The sequence below is a fragment of the Populus nigra genome, chromosome 10 (assembly GCF_951802175.1).
Source record: "Populus nigra chromosome 10, ddPopNigr1.1, whole genome shotgun sequence".
NCBI classification, from domain to species: Eukaryota; Viridiplantae; Streptophyta; class Magnoliopsida; order Malpighiales; family Salicaceae; genus Populus; species Populus nigra.
This window is the reverse complement of record NC_084861.1, coordinates 12,839,403-12,864,099: the sequence shown is the minus strand read 5'-3', so window position 1 is coordinate 12,864,099 and position 24,697 is coordinate 12,839,403. Positions and strand designations below refer to the sequence as shown.

The window sequence follows — 24,697 nt, the reverse complement described above, 5'->3', positions numbered from 1 at the left end:
TGGAGCTACCTCCACTGTTCATTAAAGGAAACCCATGAACAGTGGAACTAACTCCACTGTTCAAGCGTTTTCCAGCTCAAGAAGCAGCAAATTGCTGCTTCTTGCAAACTTGTGGTTATGCCACAATTAATGATAGGCCCCACCTGTAGAAATCTGCTGTGGGAGCATTACCAAACAGGTGAGTTGCTGTGGTTGCTTCAAACGCAGAAGCAACCACGCAACCAAACACCCACCTCATCTTGCACCGTTGCTTTTTTCTCTCAAGTAGTTTTTGATTTAAATACTATTGATTATTTTCTAATTAATAAAAGAAATAAATTAAAGAATTGAATAAATTAAGGAAATCATGAAATTATTTCTATAATCTAAGATCAAATTAAACAAAAATCACAAATTCTCTCCTGACCCCTGCTATTGCTATTCTGAAACGGCACGCCGTTCCAATGCAAGATTAAATGGAAAAAAGAACCAGGCATATGCCTGTGGAGACTTCATAAAACCTTTCTGGCTAGAACAATTAGAAAAGAAAAAAATGAATAGCCATCAGCGAAAATGCCAGCGGAGATGCTGAGCATGATGAGAAATTTTAAAGTAGTTAAGATGGAATTATCAATGGTTATTTCAGGTGTTTGTTTTGAAAAGAGATCAACACAGTGGAAGGATCTGTCGCCCTACACGGGACATGTATAATCCACTAAATTGGTGTTATGTAATATATATATATATATATATATATATATATATATATATATATATATATATATATATATATATAAAATCAACATGCTTTTGCAGCTAGCAAAGCTTGATCAGTAAATTTCGCAGCAATTTGGGTTGCATTCAATGCCAGCAAGGATTTTGTTACTATTCTTATTTTGGTATGATGTGAGGATTTGATTGCTCTTCTAGATTGTATGTATATAGAGCTTGCCTCCAGTAAGCTAAGCTTGACGTAAGTCAGATCTCATAATTTATTAGTAAAAATAAAATGAATAAAATATTGCTTTCGAATTGATAAGTTATTTTATTAGATTTTTTTTTAAAATTTCAACCACTGAAATTAGCTTGCAAATACATTCATTAATGCATAAAATAATTGTTTAAAAAAAAATATATTAAAGATGTTTGTGCAGGGGAGTAAAGCTTTAGGGGGAGAATCTGGTTTTGCGTGTTATGCCTACAAGGACAAAGCCTTCTTCATTATAGTCACAAAAATATGTTTAGTTGTTATTTATTTGTGCAGCTAGATAATGTTTTTTTTATAAAAAATTTATTTTATTTTTTTTTGAATTATTTTAACATGTTAATATAAAAAATAAAAATTATTATTTTAATGTATTTTAAAATAAAAAATATTTTTAAAAACAATTTATATCATAATTTTAAACTCATTCTTAGTGTATGTTTGATACTGTAGTAATTTTTGTGATAAAGATTTAAAAAAATAAGTTGTTTAAATAAAAGTAATAATTGTGATTTAAATAAAAACAGGTTTAAAAAAATATGTATTTTATTAAAATTATTGTAAGATAGATTTTTGTATGCAAAATAAATAAAAGCAGGTTTTTATAAATAATAATAATTTATTTTACTTTTTATTTTTTATCCTAGCCTCGTTGTGATTCGCGATCATGATTTTTGTATTTTTTTCTCCCCGTGGCTTCTGCTTAATTCCATTGTTAAAATGAACAGAAAATTATTTTAGAAACGATCGACAGCAATCGACCGGAAAATTGCGTGAACTCATTGAGTTCCAACAAATCTAATTTTTATAAAGCATGCATATGTAAATTCATGGATGATTAATTTTCTGTCAGGATGGTCAAGTCTATGCTTCCGGTTTCCGGTTAGCTTCTGGAATGGAATTGCTGCATAAACACAAAATAGTTGTTCATTTACGACTTTAGCTACCCCGTCACCAACGTTTTCCAAAAACACAACATCAATCACTCTCTAGTCGTCGTCTTCATCAATACCATTTCAAACCCTTTCAACACGTCCGACAATCATAGTATGGATTAATGATTATTATTTTATGTTAATTTGGAGAAAATATATTAACCCCCCCGAATAATTCACAATATTGTTAGTAATTTTTCATTTGGCTTCTCTATAATTTTCTCTCCGAATATTGAACTATAGCATAACTATTTTTATTCAACTCAACAGTTTGATTTGCGAGTACCATATCGATGTACTTAGTTCATTATTCTATTAACATTAATGATATATATATAAAATTCTTCAACTCCTCTTCTTTATAAAATAACAAAACTTATTTAATATAAATATTGTATGAATCCTTCAAATTTAACTTTTCTTTAAGCAATTGTTCTTCTAGAATAATTGTTTTTCAATTTGTTTTATGGGAGCATCAGTGTATGAATATATTTTTTTTCAATAAAACTGCATCATAAATTTTATAATATGCGTGTGTGTTTTTGAGTGATCAATGCGATTTTAAGATTCTGGTAGACATGATGACTCCTTTAATACGTTTTCTCAACTAGATAAGTTTATACCGCACACGTTGAACTCTACGTGTGCGGTACTATAAACTTTTGTTTTTTTTTTTTTAATTTTTTTTTTAAAGAATGTTTCTAACCTTAGAAAACTGGAATTGAAACCCGATATGCTCGTCCGGTAACATGTTGACCAATAATTAAAAGCTATATTCACATTGGACCCACATTCATAGCCTTGAGTGAAAGCAACTAACGAAGGCCCCTAATACTGGCCCACCCACAAATGACTTATGGGAGGTGTAAACGCGTTGCCTATCATTCCTTTTTGTGAATACCTTATTGGCTCAGGCTACTCCCTCCCTCTCTGTGTATATATCTGTGTCTGTGTTGCAATCTTATGTTTGTGCTAACTTCTCTCTGCTTCCTTTAATTTACTTGACCAACTATTACCAAGGCTGTTAGAAAGTTAGAGAGAAATGTATGCACCCAAGCAACTTCTAGCATCTGTTCTGCTATTACTGGTCATTTCTGCCATATCTCAATATCCAGGAGCTATAGAAGCCAGGCCATTAACACTCCAACAAGGTAAGGGGAAAAGAGTTACTCGTGTCCAATTATGTATGATTTAGCTGGAATTGTAAGTTATAATATCATCTACTTGGGGTTTTTAACAGGGAATTCGAAGAGGTTTTTTGCCTCCCTGGGACTGGAATGCAAGTGCTGTGATGGTGCGAAAGGTGAATGTAGAAGCTCATGGGACTCATCATGCCCAAAGCTCAAGTGCCATCCATGGAAATCCCACTGATTCAATTAATTAATATCTTGATGCTCTTGTTCCACTTACATTTTCGTTTATGGATAGATGCAGATCGTTTTCTTAATACATACGTTGTTCCCACGCGCTCAACTGTTCTATACTCAAGAAACAATTATGGCATCTGTGTCATCGATATCAGATAATCACATATAATTTTCATTAACTTGTCAAGAAGGAATTTATGAAAAATATACTATGTAAGTATTCGCGTTTTCTTACCGTCACTTGCAATGAAAAATGTTGGAAACTAGAATAGGGAAGTCTTGAAGCAAGAGATTTACTGCGGCGAGACTTAATTTGGAAATGCAATAATTAATTCTCTTTTTTTCTTCTTTTTTAGCCTTTAAGAGTTCCAATAAATTTTCAGCTAACAAATCCTAAGGTAACTTATAATCTTTCACATTTTTTTAAGAAATTCAAGAATCAAACTCTACTTATAAAACAATCCAAGGTTCGTTAATTCCATGGCAAACAACGTAATAAGAAGATGCTAGGTTTCTTACACTAGGGAAAGTCTTGCATAGTTATGAAAGCTTAGGATCAAATTGTACTAGTGTTCAAATTGTATGTAAGGAATCTGTTCTAGGAGTGTGTGATAGTAATCATAGTATCATGACCCTTGACAGAGGTTTTTCCAGTTTCATATTGAAAGCATCACGCCAAAGTCGTTTCGCAAATTACAATTCTAGAAGAAAACCAGAAAGAAATTCCAAGGGAGCAGCTGCTGCTTCAACTACGCGTACACTGATATGTTTGTGGGCCTAAGAATACGAGGGGGCGTCAAGGAAATCGGCCCTTATGAAATAGCTTGAACCCAACTCATTCTAAGATTTGAACACGAGCTATTTCATACTGAAAATCTTAAACGTTGCTTGCTTGCTTCTTCATGTCGTTTTCTTTTCTTTTGTTTTTTTTTGTGACGAAGCGACACAAACTATGCTCGAGTGGTCCTCTAGGGAACTGAATGCTTTCATTTTCATCGAAGACATTTATTTGGTGTCTTGCTGTGCTGCTGGTCCATGTAGAATCCATACGTCAACCAAATTTACAGAACAGTACAGCAATTACAAATCAAGTTTGTCAAGGCTAGCCATATGAAAGCTTGGTTTGTATTCCAGAATCAATATATAAAAGCTGGAGCCTGGAATATATGATTCCGAGGGACTTCTCACAACTTGACTAGTTGGTCTCTCGGGGATCCAGCCCCCTGGCTAAACAGACTTAGCTTTTAAGTATTAGATATTCCTATTATCTACTAATAAAATACTCTTGGCATATTGCGAAGATCTTGAACCAAAACCAGATTCAACAACTTCTAGAAATCAGCAGCCCAAATCGATCGGCAACGAATTTAATATCATTTCCTTTCGTGTCTGCCACAGGTTCTAGAAAATACAGCTATACCTTCTTCTTTTGCAATGTGCGGGACTTGACTACCTTAACTATTCGATACTCCGTGGCAGTCATGTAACTTAGAGTTCAAGGTAGCAGTTGATATTTTATCAAGAGTTTGTCGGTTACTGTAGTCTAAATGCTTTTTAAAAATAATTTTGTTTGAAATATATTAAAATATTTTTTTATATTAGTATATTAAATTTATATAAAAATATTTTTTTCAACTTTTTTAAAGCAAATATACTTTTAAAATATATAAAAAACAAAAGTTTTAGCTTCTTGTTTTTTTATTGCAAGAAAATACATATTCTCGTCGTTTTGCAAATTGTGAGAAATTTGTCGGCTGCCACGAAAATTTCATTAAATTTGCTACATTTTTCTTTTTCTTTTTTCTAGATAAGGGATATCCTTGTGAGATGAACTCGCATTTGACATTGTTTTTCTTATAAGAATTTTTTGAAAAATAAAAAGTGTAAAGAAAAAAAAGTATAAAAGAATAAAGATAAGAATAAAAAGAATGTTATATATAGACTAAGTGTAAAGTGATAAATATTCTAAGTTCAAAGAATAAAAATAATATATTTTTAAAAAAATATATAAAGAAAAAACTATTAAAATATTACAAAAAATGAAGATAAAAAAATGTAATAAATAAACCGAGTGTAAAATGATAAAAATATCAAATATAAAAAAAAAATAAAAATTATTTTTTAAAAAAATCTTAAAAATTAAAGATTTATAATAAAAAAATTAAAGAAAATTTTAACTGTGTAGTGTGTTTATATATAATTAATAATAAGACTTACTTGAAAGTACTTTTTTTCTTAATTTACCTTTTCCTTCTTCTTAGGTGGCTGGGGGTGAACGAATATGAAGGGATTTTTAAGCGGGCATCCCTCAAAATGAAACGAACTTTCAATATATATATATATATATATATATATATATATATATATAATAAAATAAAAAAACCATCCTTCGAACTTTCAATATATATATATATATATATATATATATATATATAAAAAAAAAACCATCCTTCGATTTTATAGAAAAGTCGCAAGGACGGATGAAAGGAATAGCATTCCGGATTATAGAAACGTAAGGACGCAGATGAGCTGATGGACATATCACGCCATAAAACCGGCCCCAATTAGAGACTAGCCCTAGAAAACTATAATGTCACACGTCATTAAAGTCACTGTCCTTCGAATGAACTTATCCGCTTATATCCAGAAGGAACCTAAAAGAATGAAATATTATATTTTTTTAATTTGAACTACCGTATCATCGATCAGGACCACAGATAAATATTTGTATGGGTTGTACGCACAACATCCACCTTTATCCTCAAAGGATTGAGAATTCATCGATCCACGCTTGAAACTCAGATTATATAACCATGACGACCCTCGACTACCTCTAATCTCTCTTTTATATGGATCTTTTCGAGCAAATTTCATAGCTTTGTATTTTCAATGACTATAATGCCTCAAACGCTTTGTCTTGCTGCTCGGATCGAGCAATAATTAAGACTCCGTCCTTGTTCTTGCTTAGACATGGACTTCATCATCTTCCTTGTCCCCTTAATCGTTTTCCTTGAGACAAAATTAATAACCTTATCTCGAAAATTATACGTTTATCTAGCTAGCACTCTTACGCTACCAACCGCAAATGTTATTGTCAGCCTGAAAATGCCAAAATATATGAATAAGAAATCGTGCTTACAAATCCAAGATTAGCGTACGTATTGCTATCTTGAATATATCCAGGATAAACATTAAAAATAGCAGTTGTTATCGTGGATATATGCGTACGTATGCTAATTTGGCAATAAACATTGAAATACTTGATTTCTTTTTTCACAACATGTAATAAAATTGCCGAGTTATCCTCAGGTAATGCGAGTCCGAAGCGCAAATATGTTTCGAGTAATTAACTCAATCTTGATCAAAATCGGTGGTACGATAAAGTCCAACAACCTAGCTAGCAGCCATGAGCGCTCCAACATTGTCCACACACACAAAAAGAACAAACATATATTCTGTCATTGAACCTGGGAAGATTTTGCAGGGTCAGGGGAAAGAATAAATGTACAGCATCTTTAATGCATGGAATAAAATTGGTATATATATCTTCTTAGTATTTAGTTTAAGGGAAATCCATAACATCTTCAATGCATGGAATATTGGTATATCTTCTTAGTATTTAGTTTAAGTGAAAGGAAAAAATAGAAGAAAAAAGGAAAGGGATGGAAGGCCAACTATTTGGAAGCATATCCTATGAGACCAAGTTGAGCCAAGACCTTATCTGGTTATCCTCATGCATGAAAAAAACAGCAGAAAGAGAGTCAAAGATATGGGCATGGGAGACACGTGGCAGAGAGGGGTTGGAACTGGCAGCATGTCCACTTGTAGACAGAGGATGCACCCCATGTGTCAAAAAGAGTAGAGAGGATTGAATAGAGGCACATGGGATTGCTGCAGCATCAGCGAGAGCATCCTAAAGCACCGTTTTTTGGGCTTATAAATAGCAGAGATCGTTTGCATTACATCTCCACAACTGCAAGTCTTCACGTGATTTACATCCACCCTTGAAGTTTTTCTTTTACCTGTTTGTTTCTTTCTTTCCTTAATTTTCACTCGGCAAACCTTATCTACCACTCCTACCCTCTTAATTTGTGCTGTTTTTTGGGCTCAGTTAGGTGTTTGCTCCCTCTTCAATTTGTTTGGAGTCTTTTTGGGGTCAGTGTGGTCGTTACTGTAGGCTATTAAAGAGTAGTTTTGTTCGTTGGTTGACAAAGAAAGGTTAAAAAAAATCCAATCTTAGCATGGAAAACAACAGGCAAGTCGGTGCTTCTTCTTTTGATCATCTTTTTGGTCCTAAAGACTCTTCCTCTTCATCATCCGCCTCAAGTGGGATATTTGGGTCCATTTTCCCTCCTCCATCGAAGGTACTTTACTTGGAGACCTTTTAATTTGTTAGGCTTAATTTTATGATGTGTGACAGGGTACTACTATATATTATGGGGGTTTTGTCGTCTTGCCATTAGCCCAGAAATCAGAAATGACAAATGAAAGTGATTGCTTTCCATGGTTCTCCTGGTTTTTTTTCTTACCATATCTAGTCGCGCGCGGGGGCTAGCAAAGCAACCTCTAAGATTAGCACATAAAAAAGCAAAAGGGATGGCAAAAGATAGAGAAATAGAATAGAAAGACAGGAAAAGGAAGAAACCCTTTTGGAATAATTATTAGCTTAGGAAGGTAGTGGCCGTTCACAGATAATTATTGAACTCCTTGTTGAAAGTATGAATATTTTCCCTTTTAACTGTTCCAATTTCAGGTGCCAGCTGGAAGGGACTCTGGAACTACGGGTAATCATGTTGGGAATGAAACATATGTGAATCCAGGTGTGTGATCATAACTTTTGTTGCAAGAGTAGAAACATCTTGTGTTTGAACTGTAATGACCATCTTTATTGCTAATTACGTTGACTAAAAATATCCTTGTCTCTTGTAGAGATGATATGTGCTTCCAATATTATCTATATTGCACAGTCACAACTCAGTATAACAAAGGCTTTGTGTGAATCGTTCAAATTGCATAAATAGCAGAAATCTGGTTTTGTCATTAATAGATTGCTCGCTGATCAGTGCGCTAAACCATTTTGTGAATGCTTTACATCTTCGGATTGTTTTCAGATAATGCCACTCGGAAAGCCAAGGGAGAGAGCAGCGGCATAAGTGGCAAAGGCCAGAGTTCAGTTTATCAGAACGAAAGGCCAGAACCATGCTATTTTAGTTCGTCAATCTACTATGGTGGCCAAGAAAACTATTCCCCGAGGACCAAGAACCCAGAATCTCAACATGTTGTGAGTAGTGAATCTTTCAATAAACTAATAACTATTTGGAAGATAAGATTATTTCAGCCAATACGGATCATGCATCATAAGATGCATTATAATAGTGGAACATGATAGCTTCATTTTATTTTACTTGCTTAAGTTGTTGGAGTGATAGCTGACTGTTTTTTTTTTCTTCTCCTGAACAGTTCAAGAAAGATTATGGAAAGGATGATCCAAATGGCAACGATCCAAACAGCGCTTCAAGAGGGAACTGGTGGCAGGGTATGGTAGCCGTATAGTTGTAAATATGATTCATTATGATGTTATTTCATGACAGTTTGGTAAATCTTGATCACATGCATTTTTGCAGGTTCACTATATTATTAAGCGTCTGGCCCCATTTTATGCAAATGCAGCATCCCAGTAAACTAAGGTGCGCAAAATTAGTGGATCCATCGTGCATCCATATAAGCACTTTTGTTATCAATTGCTGATTTCTGAAAAGGAAAAGGCTTTTAAAAGGAATAAGAAAATGTTCTCACAAGACCATGTTACAAGGCATCAGGAATTTGCCATTATAAAATTCACCAGAACATTGTAATTTACATGTATGTTGCATCTCTCTTCTTTCCATAGATATGCATGTTATTATTCTTCTTCGCCTTTTGTACGTTATTCAGATGACTAAAATGGTGTTTGTTTAATGTGATGCAGGAATATGACTATGAGCTCTCTCAACGTAATCTATGGAACTAAGAAATTAATACAGATTAGTATAAGACTATCACAGCGTCATATGGCAGGACAGTGCGGTAAATTGTTGGGTTCTTTTTGTTCCAACTAGTCGTATACTCGAGCTGATATATTTCTGTCGGGGTTTTATACCTTCACTCCTTGCAGAATCTTGTATACTAAACAATCCATCATGTTGTCTAGTCGACTAATATCAATATATTGTTCTACCTGTCCATGGACTTTATACTCTTAACTTATTCTCTCCCTATAAAACTTGTACTGTTCAAATTCTAGCTTATGCCAGTTTATAGCTACTGCTGTGACAAATATTGATTAATTTCAGAAAGTGTAAATGGAGAAACAATTACTTGAATCAACTAGAACTGCTCCCAGCAATTCAGCAACTGCAAATGGTAGAAACATGATCAGATCATGATCGTGGCTGCCTTAAACATATGGTTCGAACGGAATTAATCGGGTATCTAAATCAGCACAAACATCTAATGGCCACACATTACTAGTTTAATGGTTGTTTGTAGCAGAATGTTTTTTTGTTGATCCAGACTGTCTGCAAGTCCAATTAATAAAACACTAGATTGAGGCTCATGCTCTTCTTTCCATGATATTCAAGCCCATTTAAGAAGAGGAGTTCCCTCTTCTAGTTTCATGCCAGCAAACGTGAGTTAAAATTACTGAAGCTAAATGCTAATGGAACTTCTAGTCATATTTCATAAAGGCTTTACTTGTGTACTTGCAGTTTTATGATGTTTAGGTATTAAGTATTAAAGTAATCATTCTGATCTGCCAGGTTGGTTTGACAGTGGATGGTGGTCTAATCTGCGATAGAAAGAAAGTACATCTGCTGTAGAATAGTAAAAGAATAATAGAAAAAAAAAACAATTGATCGAGCCAGAGGAGATTAAGCACCAATAGTTATTTATTATTCAGATGTCTGGATGTTACACTACATTTGTTAGCTAGAAGAACTAGCAACAATGATGTAAACTCCAGCAGGTTGATAGAAAGTACTTTACAGGGCGAGCACAGCTCATGGTCTTCACTCTTCAAGGTAAAGTATAAGCTGCAAGAGAAAACAAGTAAATTTAAACATTTAGGGGCAGCAGGTAGAAATAAAGAAGACATGAAAGAGAGCGAATTTGTGATCGAACCTCCACACTTGTAGCCCACGGGACGATCAGCAATGTTGCATCGTTTGGGAATGGTCATTGCAATTTCTGGCTTGATTCCAGAGCTCTTAGCAGTGTTGGAAAGCATAACAGCACAAAGGCACGCTGGGTTCTGTCCAATTTTCTTCACCCGAGCGCAGCACTGGCTTGAAACTGAAGAATTCTCATCCTGTGCTGCTGATGCACAAGGAGCCATCTTGAAAGCCTCCATGTCAGGAGTGGTGTTTTTCCCACATTCACCAGCCCCGTCAACTTGATTGAGCCCAGCAATGCTGAGAATTGCAAGAAACATAAACAAGCAAATGTACTTCATTGGAGTCGCCATTTTTCAATGCAGGGCACAAGCAATGCTCTACCTCGCAGGATTTTATACTGAAACAAGTAGCTGAAAGTTGCTTACATGTGAACCCATAAATCATAGTGGAAGTAGCACTATAAACACAAGGTCATTTGTTTATTGTATCACCTACTCCTTCCACAATGGATTCCAGATTTACACGGCTACAGTAAATGACGGCAACCGCTCCCTAGAGTCTTTGGAACCATTTCGTTGCTTTTTTGTTCACGAAGGGGAAAATGGGTGCTTTTCATGAGCAATTGACAGCATAGCAGTGCCACTTAATTCTACAAAAGATATGACCTATGTTTCTTGAACCCCTCTGGTTTTCACAACTATGAAAGACTCTTGAGTTTACTCCCTCGTGATGTCCCAACATATCTAAGTGATTTAGTACCTAGATTAACAATTATAGTAATTTGTTTTGTTTTTCTTGATTGGTAGCTAACTATTATTTAATAAGCCACTTAGACTGATACTTAAAAAAAATTATATTTGATAGCTTTAAGGATTATATGATACGTACTTAAGTATTTGTCTTCAAAAAAAAATTATGATAATATTTTAAAGAAAAAAATTATGTAAGAATAGATTATATGATTCCAAATTTTTTTATGAAGAAAAGGAGCTCAGATGTTATTTTTCTTACAAGGGATAAATATTTTTATATATTATTGATAAAAAATAAATATCCTTACACATCACTAATATTGATAAAAATATAATAAGTATTCAGAAGATTTTTATATATCCAATCCAATAGTTTAAAAGATGAACATCCTTTAATCTTAATATTTTATGTTAAAGATAATAAAAAAAAATAAGTTTTGTAATTCAATAAAGAATTTATAAAAATTATCGGTCCTGTATCCATTTGAATTCAGCTTATAGTTAAATTTAGATAAGTTGATTTCTCACTTTATTTTTGCCTCTCTTTAACCATTAAATTTATATATATATATATATATATATATATATAAAACATGCTGATACAGCACTCTCCAAATGCCCTAAAGCAACTAGTTTAAGGTACCACATGACTAGGAGTAGCTTAATTACCAGAATCATCCCTTGTAGAAAAGTATGATCCCTCATGGAGTATAGCTTAGCATAAGTTCATAAAACTATCAAATATCCGAGAATTGTCAATTGCTCGCATTTCCCTTTTCCGTGAAATATGTTTCTTGGTATTCATTCTGACTGAGAAAGAGGAACAACAGAAAAGGCAGGACGCAAGTGGTTAGCGTCAATTTCTTCATGGAGGCAACTTTGAATGCCAGGCAGGAGAAACAAAGCACAGTTTTCCTTCACGGTGGGAAAAAAATAAAGGGCAATCACATAATATCCAACTTCTCTCTACGCAACATCAATCAAACAGTTGAAACCATAGCCTCACAGTTCCTTTACTTCTGCTCTTCCATCTGAACATCACACCACTACAGAAAGCATCATGTACTTCGAACTGTTGGTATAAAAGTTTTATTACAACTTAATTGGAGTTTGATACATTCTACAGGAGCAATTTTTTTCTTTTCAGACACCTCCCAAGACATTTCTTCCCTCTCCGTGATCGACAGCTATAAAAATTGCTAAAATTAATAGACTTTTTTGGTAAAGGTAACAGAGTAGTGAAGGTGAACATCAATGAGAACAGATCCACGGGACAAACAGAAGAGATGATCAATCCAAAATTGGAATAATGGAATGTATAGACAACCAGCGATCATAAGAAATCCATGGCACAACTCATTTGTCAGCTAAAAGTTGGAGGGCCATCCTCATGAGGATCCACCATAGGACAAAATCATCTGCAATCTTTCAGCATTATTGCTGCCATATTTTTTTCCCCAGGAAAAGATATCAAAGGATTTCCAATGCCTAATTTCACTCGGATGAGGCAATAACAATACAGTCCTTGTCCATATCAAAGGATTTCCAATGCCTAATTTCACTCAGATTAGGAAATAACAATAGTCCTTGTCCAGGGAAGTAGACACGCAGTAAACAAAAAACTTAATGATTCGTATTATAGGAAGAAAGGAGAAAAAATGCTAAACTCTTAAGGCTTTACAGACTGGATCATCTATGCTCAATAAACAGTTTTCACCCTCTAATAGCACATTGCCATTTCTATTTCAAATCGCTCCTTTATTGTAAATCCATCACTTCCTAAGCTATATCTGACAAGAGCCTGCCACATGCATGCTTCCTCTCTTGCTTGTCGCGACACAATTCCTTGTTCCGGACTTTCTTGCACGCTCGGCGTGCTCATCCATCTTATCCTAATAGCCTTTACCAAATCATAGGACTTTTGATACTAACCTAATAAGAAATCAACGACCATACGAGTGGAAGCATGAACCCACTTCTTAAAGCGGCTATTGCTGCTCGTCATAACTCAACCCAAGTATGCAAATACATCAAGTTCATCCCCCCATCATCAAGGTTCCCACTTTTCCACTTCCTCTTTCTGCCAAAACAACTCCCACTCATTTCCCACCATTTTTATCGCATCTATAATTAATTACACCGACCACATTAAACTAGATTTACAAAATATACAGACCATAGCAATGCTAAACTAAATACAAACAAGACTGGCCTATTTATCTCCAAATTTTTTTTTTTGATGGATACAAATAAAATAAATCTAAAAATCCCTCCAAAATAGCCTCAAAAGATTCTCTCAAAATAGGCCCAACAAGAACACTCTTTGAGCTCGGGCTTGGTATCCCGAGCCCATCACACAAGAAGCCTGGGCTCGGGCAAGAAGCTCGAGCCCTTGCAGGGCGCACACCCAACATGGGCATGACATGACCAACATCCTTAGTGCTTGACATACACCCCAACATGTCCGTGGGCTTGGGCTTCTACATCCGAGCCTAACATACTCGGGCTCTGGAGCGCACTCTAAACGCAACATGTTTAGGTTCAGGCAGTGCATCTTGACCCATCGCTCATCTCTAATACACCTAAGCCTAGTGTGTTTGGATCCAAGCAGTATATCCGCATCCACTTTCACCTTTTATAGGCTTGGGCTTTCACGTTGAGCCTGACATGTTTGGGTCCACGCAGTGTGCCCGAACACACTATCACCTCTAATGAGCCTAGACACCTTGTCCGAGCTCAACACTCGCTAAGGAACTTTTCTAAGACCCCATACAAGTTCCTTGATATTTTATACTGATCTAATACATATTATTTTTAATAGAATGCAACTCAAAAAATCGCAAGAGAAAAATTACATTTCTTAGCCTCTTTTTCACAAAAGAACATGATTCATGGACTATAAATATACCATCAGATCTTTAGAATAAAAGCTCACAATCTTTATTCTCTATTGGAAATATATTTTCAGAACATCTCTGTCTAGAATATTATTGGATTTTCTCTTTTTAAAAAGATATTTATTGAAGCATCGAAGAGTAATCACCTCCACTAAAAAGGATTTATTTGCAGGTACTAACCACAAGCCACCTTGGTCTACCAAACAACAACTATAAGCTATCAATCAACTTGACTAGAAAAAATAACTAAGATTGTTAAAACAATTAATTAGTTGATTATCTAACTTTCATGGACTATTTGAATATTTTGGAATATCATAACATTTAAAAATATTTTTTAGATGTTAAGCCAAGATGATTCATGATGAATATTTTAAGAGAAATAGGATTGCCCTACAAATAATGTAAACCTATATAATACAAGTCATCAAAATATAATAAAATCACTTCCCAAGTCCATTAATAAAAACCAACTTGCACATGAATGAACTACATATCGGAGACCTACAAAATGGAAGAAGGAAACACTTCCATTGTTCACTTCATTCGTTACAATTACCCTCTGAAACAAATCATACAAAGTCGGATACTACATTAACATAACTAGCGAGTAAAAGCGTACAAAACAATGGAAACATAACCCAAAAGAGCCAAAATAACAAGACCATGTCCGCCTCCACAACCCAAAACCCCAAGCTTCAACTGAATAACATTAACAAGTGTCCAACATCAGAAACACGCACCCAGAAACCGACCCAATGCCCGAAACCAACTTCCCAACCCGAACCAAATTCTTATTCACGTGCGCTAACAAAAGCTCCGCCATCTGCAAATAATTTCCATGATTGTGACTCGAAGTTTTAGCGATCCTAATAGCTTGTTTAAGAGCGAGAGCGCTAGGCTATAGGAGAGAAAGGAGCTGAATGAGTAGACGTGGAAAGCGATAAAGTCTTCAGCGATTTTGGGGCTCGGAGAGCAGGAGATGGTGTCAGTTGGGTTCCACACTAGGCCAACGAAGACGGCGAGACTGAAGAGAGAGTTAACATTTAAGATTACAGCCTGTTTTTTTAATTTTAAAAGTTTTGTTTGAAAAAAATTAAACTTTTTATTTGAAAATAATATATTTTTATTTTAATGTATTAATATAAAAATTAATTTTAAATAAATAAAAAATATATTTTAATATAACTTCAATCTAAAAAAACCCTATAAAAAACAATAAATCCAACAATTTCACTACTATGTAGATGCTGGTCGTCATTGAGATGGGTCTTGTGCTTTTCTTTGCAAGGGATATATATTAGTAAAAAAAAGCGCTGTTGCCGGGGATCGAACCCGGGTCACCCGCGTGACAGGCGGGAATACTCACCACTATACTACAACGACATTGCTGTGCTACGTTGACTTATTTAAGTAATTAATGTCATTCATTTCTCCAGTTGGCCTTGAGGTCATCGACCTGTAAGAAATGCTGCAAAACTCATCATATATGCATCGTGATCTCTCAGGTCACCATGCATGGAAAATAATGGTTGCTTTTTCATATTTTAGTAAACGAAAATTTTTTATTTAAAAGGAAATTTATTGTTTTTTATTATACATAAGTGCTCTGGATTTCCAATATATTTATAAAATAATAAATGTTGTCCAATAAAAAAACTGTACAAGAGATAACTTCTTGTTTAAAAACATTAAACTAACTTCATTTAGCCAGTGACTTATATATATTGAGCTTCAGTTTTCTAACAGTAATCCATCATGCGTTAACACCGAATCCTAATCAACTACTTTTATTCTAGATCAGGATGACCAAGCTCCTTTAAGAAAATGATTTATTAAACTCTAACTTTAAAACCTAGACAGCAGGAAATCCTTGAACTAACTTGTGTGGCAAAACTAGCGTTGATTTAAGATCATTCAAATCGAGTTCCCACTCCGTGACATCTTTACTATTCTTTGTTTAAGATTTGTCACCCTTTATTAACACAATGAAACTATCATCAGTTTAATAGAAAAAATCACGTGTTTGCAAAATTCTTGAGCAGTGTGAAACTGAGGTCGAAGAGGTAAGTTAGCTATTATAAAGCTTGGTTAGCCGCTTTTCGAATCGGGCATTTGGTCTAGTGGTATGATTCTCGCTTAGGGTGCGAGAGGTCCCGAGTTCAATTCTCGGAATGCCCCGTTTCTGTTCTTTTTTTCTCCGTATCTTGGAGGTCAACGGGAAATCCCTCATTTCACCGGAAGATAGGAAATGAGAGATTTAAATGAGGGTATAAAGTATAAACAATGACAGCCCACCAAGAACTCAAAGCAAAGATTAAACAACAAATATCAAATATCGGTTACAATCAAGAAGGTTTTTCTAGCATGAACAATCCTAATTGTCAAACTGTATTTCAATTTTCCTAATCTCAATGCATCTCGTCAAGTTACAATATATTTGGGAGCACATTGACGCAATTTAGTCCCATTTTTTTGGGTCGGTGAGTTCTTTTCCGGCCCCAAACCCTCTCTGCCATTTGTCTTTGGATTTGGACACGATCCTTCATTTGTATTACCACAGATCTTGGGTTTTGAATCAACATTTGTATTGCCACAGATCTTGGGTTTTGAATCCACAGCAAGATAGTTTGTCAGCGCCCTCTTCACACCAAAACCACGACGAGGAGGCTTGTTGTTATTGCTGTTGGAGGAGGTGGTAATGTGGAGGAATGGAGTTCTCTCACCCCGTGCAGGACTTATAAGCGGCACGGGTGAAAAGCTCGGTGTACTGAACGTTGTTTTGTATGGAGTGCCTGAGACTGGCACGGAGAAGGGATTTGAAACCTTCCTGTGAGAAATCACAGCAGCTGTGGAAACTGAAGACAAATTGTCCGAACGTTTAGTCAAGTCATCAACGTATACCAAGTCGTCAATACGAGCTACAATATTAAATGCCAAGCTCTCCAGAACTCTTGAATAGCTCTCGAGAATTGATTTCCCAACATCCTGAAAGTTGAAAAAGAGTCAAGCTGATATGAAGGATTTAGGAAATAGAAAAAAGGGAGGGCAATGGGGCGATTGAAAGTAAATAATGGAGCAGGAGAGAGAACAAAAACCTTGTTGAATTGAATTTTGCTGGTATCCAAGGCGGTCTGGGTTAGATTAGGGAACCTATGCTTCAAGGAAAGCAAGAGACTTTCAGCTCTTTCTGCAAGCAATTCCCTCTTATCTCCGTCAACCATGAAGTCCTTGACCATCTCCCATGATGACTTTGTCGTGGAGCGATTTGGATTGGGTGGAGGTCTTGAATGAGCTCTCCGACGCCATACATAAATTGAAGATTCCACACGGTTTGCAATCTCTAAAGCAACATGTTCAGATGACAGGTCAAGGCAATCGAGCAGGCACTCTGCGGAGAACTGGTCTGAAGTAATATACCGGTACACAAGGTCTCCCAAACAAGCTCTCCCATTCTGAAAATAAATTAAATGACTGTCACATACCCTTGTTACAGCTAAAAATCTATGAAAAACACATGTATTATAATTCAGAAACTGCCTACAATACAAGGAAGAAACATAAAAATTTGCACCAACTTCATTATGTCAATACAAAAATGTTAAGCATAATTAGGAAATATTGAGAAAATTGTGGATATGGTGTTGATTTCATCACATAACAAAAGAAAAAAAATCAAGCACGGTTTGATTCAGGCATGTAACAAAAAACTGTTGCATTGCCAGATTTTACCTTTGGGAGAGCTTCCAAGTATGAGTCAGGAACATCCATTTCAGCTAAAGCGACACTGTTGATTGCCATTGCAGCTTTCAGTATCTGATTGGTGCATTCACGCGTGTGGTTCAACTGCTTTCTTGTATCATCGCTGAGACCACCAGCAGGGACACGAGGGACTGGAAGCCACCATTTTTCTTCTTGCCTCTGCATTGTTTTACGGAAAGAGGCTGACCCATCTCCATCTGGGGCTACAATCCCTTGATCAACGTACCAAAACTCCGTGTCTACGAAACTATCTAAAACTTCCTGTCATTGAAGGAGACAGGCTAATGATTCCAAAATGATCATGCTTGAAAAAAAAAACAAGGAATTAAGGAATAAATAAGGATAAATCTTACAAGAAGCATATTGTCTAGTTTACGCAGAGCTGGCAGATTGATAAAAAGATCGGATCTAGGCCTGCAAGTCATAACCTGCAAAATGCAGAAACTACTTACATTGAGGACAAACAAAAGAAAGGGAAAACTAAGTTGATTTCTAATGAATAAATTCTATCACTTATCCTTTTTACGAGTATTCTATCCTAAAATGTGGAATGATCATTTTAAGAAATTGAAACAAGTAAATCAAATTGCGTAAGATCTTCAGCTAGCTTAATCTTTCCTCACTTGGTAATGTCTGACAAGGGTAAGAAAATTACAAATTCGGGAATAACATCTTAAAATAAAGTTAAAGCTACAAACAATACGCTGTTCGAATATCAGTTATCTAATTATGGAAAGGGAAGCATATCTTACAGTCATGGTACGTTGGTTTAACATCAGAATAGTTGACAAACTAAAATCCAACAGACAAAATGCTTAATTAAGCTCTATTCTAATATTCTTATCCTGTCCTTGTTCTTGTGAGCAAATTTCCATGGTACATTTCCAAATTTGGGACTATAATTAGAATTACCTCAAGCTTACTACCATCAGGAAATGTCTGCCATGAGGGTATTAATTCCACGATATGGTCTCCAACACAAAGAAGCAACTCCATCTCTCTTCTCCACATTGATTTCTTCTCTTCAGGCAATGGCTCTAGTCTCCAAAGTTGCCCATAGATAGTACCTACATATTGTATAACCAAGATCAAATTAAAATGAAACTGCAGAACTGGGAGCCAAGGCTGCCATAGACACGACACAGATTGAAAGAGAAAGAGATCATACCACACAAATTGGTGATGGCATTTGATATAGCCAAAGCTGTGCAAACCCCTTTCCCAGACCCTGACATGTCTTCACCAAGCAACAATTTTGCAAACCTCTCCTTTATCATGTCAATCTCTAAACAAAATCCACCCCCAAAAAAGGAGAAAACGTCAACTTACCAATAATCATAAAGTTGGGGCATATGCCACAATCAAAAAAAGAAAAAAAAAAGGAGCAATTTTGAACTGAATAATTTCAAACATAAGAGGCATCCATCTATGACTGGTAAAGGAAAAAACACCAAGACCAACCTGAAAGCTTTGAGCCTTGCTTTTTGAATTTTGAATCCTCCAAATGGGCTTTCTTCTCTTTACTTCCATTTCCACTAGAGACCAAGCTCTTGCACTCTCCAGCTTTCCTTATAGGCCAACCCAAAGGAGATGGGGAAGCACACCCGGGCTTAACTCCCTCAGTTGAGCTACTCTCAGAACTCGAGCTGCTACTCTCTCTTGACTCGGTCCCAGACTCGGTCAGTAAGTCAGACTCATCTTTCCTCCTCCTCTCAAATCCTCCACCACCACAACTCCCCTTAAACATTGTTTCCATTCTCGACAAAAAGGAACAAACTTTTCGAAACCCAAAAACTCAACTACTTGTAAGAACCACCAAAAACATTTCTTCACTGGCTAGTTACTACAACTACATGGGTTTATGAGGTGGGTCATGATCTTTAAGTTGCAGTAAAACCAAGTGGTTACAAGAATAGAAAGAGAATCAACCAGAAAGGTTTTGGGGGGCTTGTTCTATATATTTCTAGACTATTTGTCTCATTTCAAATTTTGATTTTTGAAGATCAAAAGGTTACCGTCAGAAGATCAGATCACATGCCATGAGCTAACGTCTCTCTTTGTTTTTTTGGGCTCCCTTTCTCTCTCAGCCCCTGAGTAGAGAATACGTTCAAAATAATATTAAAATATTGTAGTCAGATAGCGGTTGGCGGACGGATGTGCCTATGCCCTATAAAGTTACATTTTTGCCCTGCATGTTTTCCCCACGTACATTTTTTAATTCGTATACCACCTTTTTTTCATACGTACTATTATACTAGTTAATACGATTGGATATCAGTAGATATTTGAAAACAAACTTTAAAGGTACAATTTGGCTGTGTTTGTTTGGTTTGGAGGTATAGTGATTTTTTAAAGTATAAAAAATATTTTTAAAAGTTAAAAATATATATTTTTGTGTGGATGTATAAAAAAAATTAAAATCACCTTCAAATCAAATACTCATAAATTTGTTTTCGATTAATAGCACTTCATTGGTACGAACATGCTACTCTAACTTTATTAAAAGATTAATATTTATTTTGATTTTTTTAGTATAAATACATCAAAACAATTAAAAATCGTCTGAAAATATTAATTTAATATTGTTCAACACAATTTAAAATGTATATTCAATCATGCAAACAAACACTCTTTGAAAAGAGAGAGAGAGAGAGAGAGAGAGATAACTCTAGTGTTTGTTCTTTACATGGAGGGGATAAAAAAAGAAGGAAAGGGAATATTCACTCAAGTTTCGTGTGTTTTATTTTTCTTTTTTTCAAGGCAGAGCATTCATTTACCGGAAATGATTATGCAATTATTTAGCATTTATTTGTCTACCTGTAACTTTTATGCAAGGAGATAGAAATGGATGGAACAGGTGGGTTAGGTTGGCGTTTAATAATAAAAAAAAGGTGAGGAATTTATAAGTGCTTAAATTTTTTTTAGTTTAACCTGGGTGTCCGGGCCAGCTTGTATGTACCTCGACTAATTTTACAGGCCCTGAAATTAAAAACTATGTAAACCTTTAGTGGTTATCATATGAGCAACCATAAGGTTCGAACCTGAGATTACAGAAAAAACAAATATTTTAATTTTAAAATTTTACTATTAGACCATCTAAATAGTTATAAATGCTTAAATTTTGGGTTTGCCTGATGAGCTCTTTCTTTCTAGCCAGTAAATTAATGCATAATGTTGATTTTAAAATTTATTACTTGAACTGCTTTGAGCATGCATCGCAGCCTCTTAGGACCAGCAGCTGACAGCCTAAAAGTTGCAAGCTTCTCCTCATTAATCTATCCCGCGAAGACGGGTTCAGGTGGAAATGATTTTTGTAATAAAATATTTTTTATTTGAAAATATATTTAAATATTTTTTTATTTTTTAAAAAATTTTAATATCAATACATTAAAATAATCTATAAATATAAAAAAATATTTTAAATAAAATAAAATTAATTTTTTAAAATACATGATTTCAACCTCAACCGTGTTCATAAATACTGCATTAGCTTCAGCCCCTACATATGAGCGGTGGTGGCCCCTATGGTTACTGGACACAGGTATAAGATCGGCCCATTTTTTTCAAAAAACCACAAACAAGAACTGAAGGGCTTGATTAGGAAGACCAGAATCGTGAAGTTGAAAAAAATATTTTAAAATAGTATTTCATTAATAATTGCTCAGAATAAAAAAAATAAATATTAAAAAATATGTCTTCATATTGTTTTGAAAATATATAATTCTTTTCAAAATTATTTCAAGAATAAATTTATTCATTGCTTTTTTTCTTCATCTTTTTAACTTTTATTCCAATCATTTTCATCTTTTATATCTTGACAATAATTAAATTCCACCTAAAAAATATACAGGTCATGGACAACTGAGAAGACGATTTTTAAAATAGCCTAAAAATGCCAATAAACATCATTAATATCAAAACGACATGACAGCTAATTGTATATACTCACTCGAGTGAGATCAGACAAGAGGAACCTCTCTAGGTTTTTATTTTTTTAGATTAAAAATCTTAATTCTTATATTCTAAAAAATACAAGCTAACAAGCACAACATTGATCAGACGTAACAGTGAAATTTATTTTATTTGTTTAAAACCATGCCAAAACTAGTTTTGTATCTTAAAATTGAACGTTTTTTATCCTCTTGTTTTTTTAAAAAAATAAATATGATTTTAGTTAGTATATTAAATATTTATGTAATTAAATCTTTGCTTGTGAAAGATGTTTTACTAGAACAACATGATATAAGCAAGAATTTTTTTTTCCTAGAATTAACTTTATTACCACGATTATATAGATATGGATACCCATGTACCATATTTAAATATAGTGTTTGATATTGTGGTGTATATTGTTTTTTAAAATAATTTTTTGTTTATAGATATATAAAAAAAATTTATTTTTTTAAAAAAAATTTGACATCAAAATTATCTAAAAATATTTTCAAAAATACTTTAAAACAAAAAAAAAGATAAAAAGCATGTCTGGACGTACAAACAAATGGTTTCTTACACATATGCATTTTTCAACTAGATGAATACTATTTTACACCTGACTAATTGCTTGTCTGCCATGGTTACTCATTTTCACAGCCAATTTTTAGTCAAGAGTAAAAAAGTTGTGTGGTTTTGTGTTTTAAAAATAATTTTAAAAAGATATATTTTTTAAAAATATTTTTTTATGTTTTTAGATTATTTTGATGTACTAATATAAAAAATAAATTTAAAAGAATAAGAAATACAATAATATTTTAATATATTTTTAAATAAAAATATTTTAAAAAATAAACCTTAATGTATTATCAAAATATTAATCAGAATACTGCGCCCCGTTTACTAATGATGGTCAATGACGTTACGGTTCAACTAGCCTCGAGGTATTCGGAAGCAGACCAGGGTCTCTTGCCTCATGGATGGGAGGGGGCTGTGGCCAGCTGGCTGGTGATAGACAAATGGTAATTTCACAACAAGATGAGAAATCAAGGGTCATATGGTAAACTGACCTATTATTTGAATGGTACACAGTAGACACACATTTGAGTGATATAGCCGTTTGACTGTCTGAGAGATATTGGAAAAGGACACGGAGCGGAAAGTGCTTTTACCATTCCCTATGTATATGCATAGGACGGACATTACCTAATCCACCGCTGCATTATTTAACCATCGCTGCTTCAAATAGGCCAATGCTAACCCTTTTGACTTGTGTTTTTGTGAAAAAAGTTGAAAATCCCAGAATGTTTTTTTTTTTTTCCCTTCCAGCCTATTGTCTCTAATATCGTGCCTGCGTTAATCATGTCACAAAAAGCAAGCAGTAAAGGGTTTCGGCACCGCAACAATCAACTTAACCAGTTATCTAACCTCTCTACCTTATCCTTTTTCTAGTGGAAACTGAACAGAGAGGCAAAGTGAGAGAGCCAATTTCCAACCATCAAGCACTCTTTGCACTTCAATTAATCCACGATACAGAAATGTCCATCTTGCAACCTTAAGCGGACTGTCCAGGAATTGCTACCATCACCCATCAAACACCTCAATTGTCCCTCTCCCAGGCCCCCCCGGAATCTGCTCAGCCTCGCAAATGCATCTAATCCCAGCAGGATGATTAGGATGTGCTGTAGTTTTTGTTTAGTCATGGATTGCACCAAGAACTATTCAATTTGATCATTACTGATTTCTTTTGGGGGTGGGTTGCCATGTATCATTGCTCGCATTGGAGCAATGTCAAGTTCATTTATCTAAATTTAGGGACAAGACACGAGGACATGGATAATTTATCATAAAATCAGCAAGTCCCTCGAGAAATTTCCATGTGATGTTGGAGGGTCGTTGAGCTTTCAACATAATATACAAGTTGTCACTGCTTTACTTCGAGTTTCAACTTCCGCCCACTTAGCTAAAGGCAAGGCCCACCAACGGCTAGTTAAAAGCGTGTTAAGAATCCACCAGGCAAAGGCAGAAAGGGCTTGCTTTATAGCCGTCCGTGATGGCAAAAGCAAAAGGCGATGAGCTTTGATGCAGGAACTTTAAGTAGTTTTCCTTGGTGTTCATTCCTTTTCATTTTCTCATCCCGCCTTTCCAATTCAACCTTGGCAAGGCGTGATTATGTCACTTCAATAGCTTGAAAGCGTTGAATCATCCTTCCTTTTTTTAAAAATCAAATAATTAAATATGATATTTCAGATTCATCTCCTTAATGTATTCCTACGTTTCCAGAAACGAATCTAGGGGGGTGACCAAGACTAGCCCACCCAAAGTTTGAATTTTTTCTAAAATCAGTTACAATTTTTAAAGGTTTTAAAATCCCCCCCCCAAAAAAAACAGCAAGACTATACATTTTGACCCTCTCAGTTTACAAATTCTGACCTTTCATGTGAAAGAGAAATTAACAGCATCAGAATTCTTGTAATCCTATCATGATTAATTAGCCATGATATTCTCCTCACCATGCGATCTATAATCTCTTAATGATATCTGTAATATTTCATATTATCTTTAGAATGATTAAATTACCATTTATATATGCGACAATCACTCTTGTAATTTGCTATATATATAAATAACAATAAAGACAATAGTTAGGTTAGCTTTTCTACATTATATTAATATTAGCTCAATTATAGTCTCAAAGGTGTCATGAGTGAAAAGGATAACAAACTTTCAACCAGTTCAAGTAAAAGAAATTGATAATCAATATACTATATGAATTTTTCATTTAAATTTTTGTATCAAGAAATTATCTTTAATTTCTAATAGCTAGGATACTAGTGAGTCCGTCACGCATACTCAATAGCAAACCTTCATGTTGACTTGTTTGGGAACACGATTGAAACCTTATTTTTTAAAAGTTTATTTATTTTTGTTAAGAATTA

At 34.7% G+C, this 24,697-nt stretch overlaps 3 protein-coding genes, 1 long non-coding RNA gene and 1 other non-coding gene across 5 annotated transcripts; 3 read left to right on the top strand and 2 right to left on the bottom strand.

Annotated features, from left to right (window-relative positions):
* The first annotated feature begins 2,804 nt into the window (after positions 1–2,804).
* Positions 2,805–3,614, top strand: LOC133706045 (uncharacterized). Its single transcript, XR_009844422.1, has 2 exons — positions 2,805–3,050; positions 3,140–3,614. It is a non-coding gene; the product is annotated as an uncharacterized LOC133706045 (long non-coding RNA).
* Positions 3,615–6,966: 3,352 nt separating this feature from the next.
* LOC133704935 (uncharacterized) lies at positions 6,967–9,508 on the top strand. The gene is made up of 7 exons (XM_062130001.1): positions 6,967–7,253; positions 7,378–7,630; positions 8,020–8,086; positions 8,378–8,547; positions 8,727–8,802; positions 8,891–8,953; positions 9,235–9,508. The coding sequence occupies exons 2-6, from the start codon at positions 7,508–7,510 to the stop codon at positions 8,905–8,907; spliced, it is 453 nt and encodes a 150-aa protein (XP_061985985.1). The 5' UTR covers positions 6,967–7,253; positions 7,378–7,507; the 3' UTR covers positions 8,908–8,953; positions 9,235–9,508.
* Positions 9,509–10,174: 666 nt separating this feature from the next.
* LOC133704936 (putative lipid-transfer protein DIR1) lies at positions 10,175–10,809 on the bottom strand. Its single transcript, XM_062130002.1, has 2 exons — positions 10,425–10,809; positions 10,175–10,336 (listed from the first exon to the last, which is right to left on the bottom strand). Exons 1-2 carry the CDS (start codon positions 10,765–10,767, stop codon positions 10,320–10,322), a joined length of 360 nt encoding a protein of 119 aa, XP_061985986.1. The 5' UTR covers positions 10,768–10,809; the 3' UTR covers positions 10,175–10,319.
* Positions 10,810–16,175: 5,366 nt separating this feature from the next.
* On the top strand, positions 16,176–16,247 carry TRNAP-AGG (transfer RNA proline (anticodon AGG)). Its single transcript has one exon. It is a non-coding gene; the product is annotated as a tRNA-Pro (tRNA).
* A 119-nt stretch (positions 16,248–16,366) lies between these two features.
* Positions 16,367–19,922, bottom strand: LOC133704388 (rop guanine nucleotide exchange factor 5-like). The gene is made up of 7 exons (XM_062129197.1): positions 19,290–19,922; positions 18,997–19,113; positions 18,741–18,895; positions 18,182–18,256; positions 17,799–18,089; positions 17,165–17,521; positions 16,367–17,054 (listed from the first exon to the last, which is right to left on the bottom strand). Exons 1-7 carry the CDS (start codon positions 19,582–19,584, stop codon positions 16,491–16,493), a joined length of 1,854 nt encoding a protein of 617 aa, XP_061985181.1. The 5' UTR covers positions 19,585–19,922; the 3' UTR covers positions 16,367–16,490.
* Between the last annotated feature and the right edge of the window lie 4,775 nt (positions 19,923–24,697).